The following is a 2384-nucleotide window of genomic DNA, read 5'->3' on the forward strand; positions in this document are numbered from 1 at the left end:
AAAAAAAAAAAAAAAAGATGTTCCTAGTGTTCTTATCACTTAGGAATGTATAAGTGTTTCAAGAGCCCTGCATCAGGGGTGGGGTCAAAGGCCAAATGGTGGAACAAAGGACGCTCCCAGTGTTACTACTTAGGAAAGGACACCGGGTTTCAGAAGCTCTGTGCCAGGAACGGAGGACAGACCAATATATATTCTCAATCATCCCACAGTCCCCCCAGTCCGGTAGCCCCTCATCATACTGGTATTGTTCTCATGGCGCTCCTCTGAAACCGGCTTATGGGCTGCTGACCTGTTTAGTGGTCCCCACCCCCTTTCAAAGCTACGTTCGTTGAAAGCAGACACCTTGAATGTCTACACTCGTCTGTCTTCAGTGACAGCGGTTTCTGAACAAAACAGAAGTCAACAAGTATTTGAATAAATAGGTGAATGAAAACTGTGTGTTGAGTACCTTATATTCATCTATTCCCTTGATAAACATGAAATGATCCCAATTTATGAACGAAAAAAATGTTTTAAGAAGAAACTCACCCAATTGCGTGGTGTTCAAAGTGGGAATACTGAAGCAAAATGAAAGGGAATTTGGGTAAACAGACCAGAAGGACGAGTGCTGGGAGAAGCTGTCTTTTTATATCCAGCACTAGAACAGCACCTGCAGTGCTGATTTTTGACCGGTGCTTGTCGATGTCATGAATAAGGGAGCCCCAGCGGGATCCAGAAAGGGCAGTCCCCACCAGAGCATTCGTTGTGTTTTTTCTTGTTTTCATAGTTTTCCTCAAAGCCACACCATCCAGTCGGAAAACCCACTGCCATGGCTCCAGCACCCACTGCTGCCCCTCTTCCCCATCAGGTCAGCTGTGCATTTTCATAAGTCAGGCCACTGAGGTCGAATTAGTCAACTCCATGTGGGCCCGCTGTAGTGCCTGTAACATTTCCCGCAACTTGGCGTGCACACGGGCGAGTTCCACTCTGTTCAGGTTCCCCCACCTGTACGCATCCAAGTACACAACACACTCGGCAGGGACAGGGTACTGCACACGCTTCAGCTCCTTCAGCCCCACTAAGTGTTGCAGCACATTCACGATGCCCGACGTGGAGATGACGTTGTCACAGAACACCAGAGCGTGGAGGCGGAAGCAGCAGCGCAGGGCAGGCAGCAGGGCTCGGAGCTGGGCTTCCTTCAGCCGACAGCTTCTCAAGTTCAGGTGCTGCAGAGTGCCTGACACCTCCCCCAGGAGAACCTCAAGGGGCCCAGGAACCATTTGGGACAGGTTATTGCCACAGAGAACCACCTCCTTCAGGTGGGTGGCACGAACGCTCTGGGACAAGTAGGAGATGTCATTCTCAGTGAGCCTACATCCATTGATCACCAGCGTCTCTAGTGGTTTTTGCAGGCCACTGTGGAGAGACAGACACGGTTTACTTCTTGGAAATTGGAGTGTGGCTCAAGATACGTTCGGGAAAGATCCAGAAACCCGGGCTGAGAAATTTGCACTACTCCTATCTCGGTCTGGATGCAAATGGTGGGAGCCATCCTCTGTAGTGGTTAAGAACACAGAGCTGGGAGTGAAACATTTCCCCATTCCCCACAGGACCTCTGTTTTCACAGTATGGTGGTGGGCACACCTCTTAGCCTCAGCTTCCTACCGAGCCACGTCATCACTCATGCTCCATAAAGTGTAGAATTAATAAAATTTAGATACAGCTCCTACTTGTGCTAAGGCCTAGATTTTACTTGGTGGAAGATTCAGGAAGATGGTTCCTCTTGCTTCTATTTACTCAAAGACCAGGCCCCAGGAGAACAGCTCCCTATTCCAGGGCGTGCCACAGAGAAGTCTGTGAGACATAAACGAGGGGAATGAGTTCACCAAATCAGCCGAGCTTAGATATTGTGGGGGCAGTTGCCTACTTCAAACACCACCCTCACGACTTACCATCCTCTTATTCATCTTCTCTACATAAGCTCTAGGAAGACAAGACCTTGATCTTGTTCAGGGTCTCATATCGATTCTTAACTGCCTGCTTGGCATGGACTAAGTGGATGAATGAATGAGTGGATAAGACGCCAATTTCAGACCTGCAGCTTTCTCTTCTGTGGTAGCCGCCAGCCACTGGCTGGCCCCCAGGACCTCGCCCTGCAGTCTGGGTCCAGCCATGACCCTGCGGACTCACAGAAGGGAAAGAGTCCAGGCTGGTCTCTGCGTCAACGCAGCAACGCCCAGAGACGTGTCCTGGGATCCTGGCCTCCGCACCTTCAAGGAGACTTGCCAACACTAACCTCAGCATCTTCTGCAGCTGGCCCGAGAGACAGCCAAAGATGAGCTGGAGCTTCTGGAGGTGGCCCAGCGGACTCAGCAAAGAGAAACAGTCTGCAGGGAAATCCCAGA

At 50.4% G+C, this 2384-nt stretch overlaps 1 protein-coding gene across 1 annotated transcript; it reads right to left on the reverse strand.

Annotated features, from left to right (window-relative positions):
* Window positions 1-19: 19 nt before the first annotated feature.
* LOC117797890 (melanoma antigen preferentially expressed in tumors-like) lies at window positions 20-2378 on the reverse strand. Its single transcript, XM_034650331.1, has 2 exons — window positions 2276-2378; window positions 20-1395 (listed from the first exon to the last, which is right to left on the reverse strand). The coding sequence occupies exons 1-2, from the start codon at window positions 2281-2283 to the stop codon at window positions 870-872; spliced, it is 534 nt and encodes a 177-aa protein (XP_034506222.1). The 5' UTR covers window positions 2284-2378; the 3' UTR covers window positions 20-869.
* Window positions 2379-2384: the final 6 nt, after the last annotated feature.

This window comes from Ailuropoda melanoleuca, unplaced genomic scaffold, assembly GCF_002007445.2.
Source record: "Ailuropoda melanoleuca isolate Jingjing unplaced genomic scaffold, ASM200744v2 unplaced-scaffold1745, whole genome shotgun sequence".
Lineage (NCBI taxonomy): Eukaryota > Metazoa > Chordata > Mammalia > Carnivora > Ursidae > Ailuropoda > Ailuropoda melanoleuca.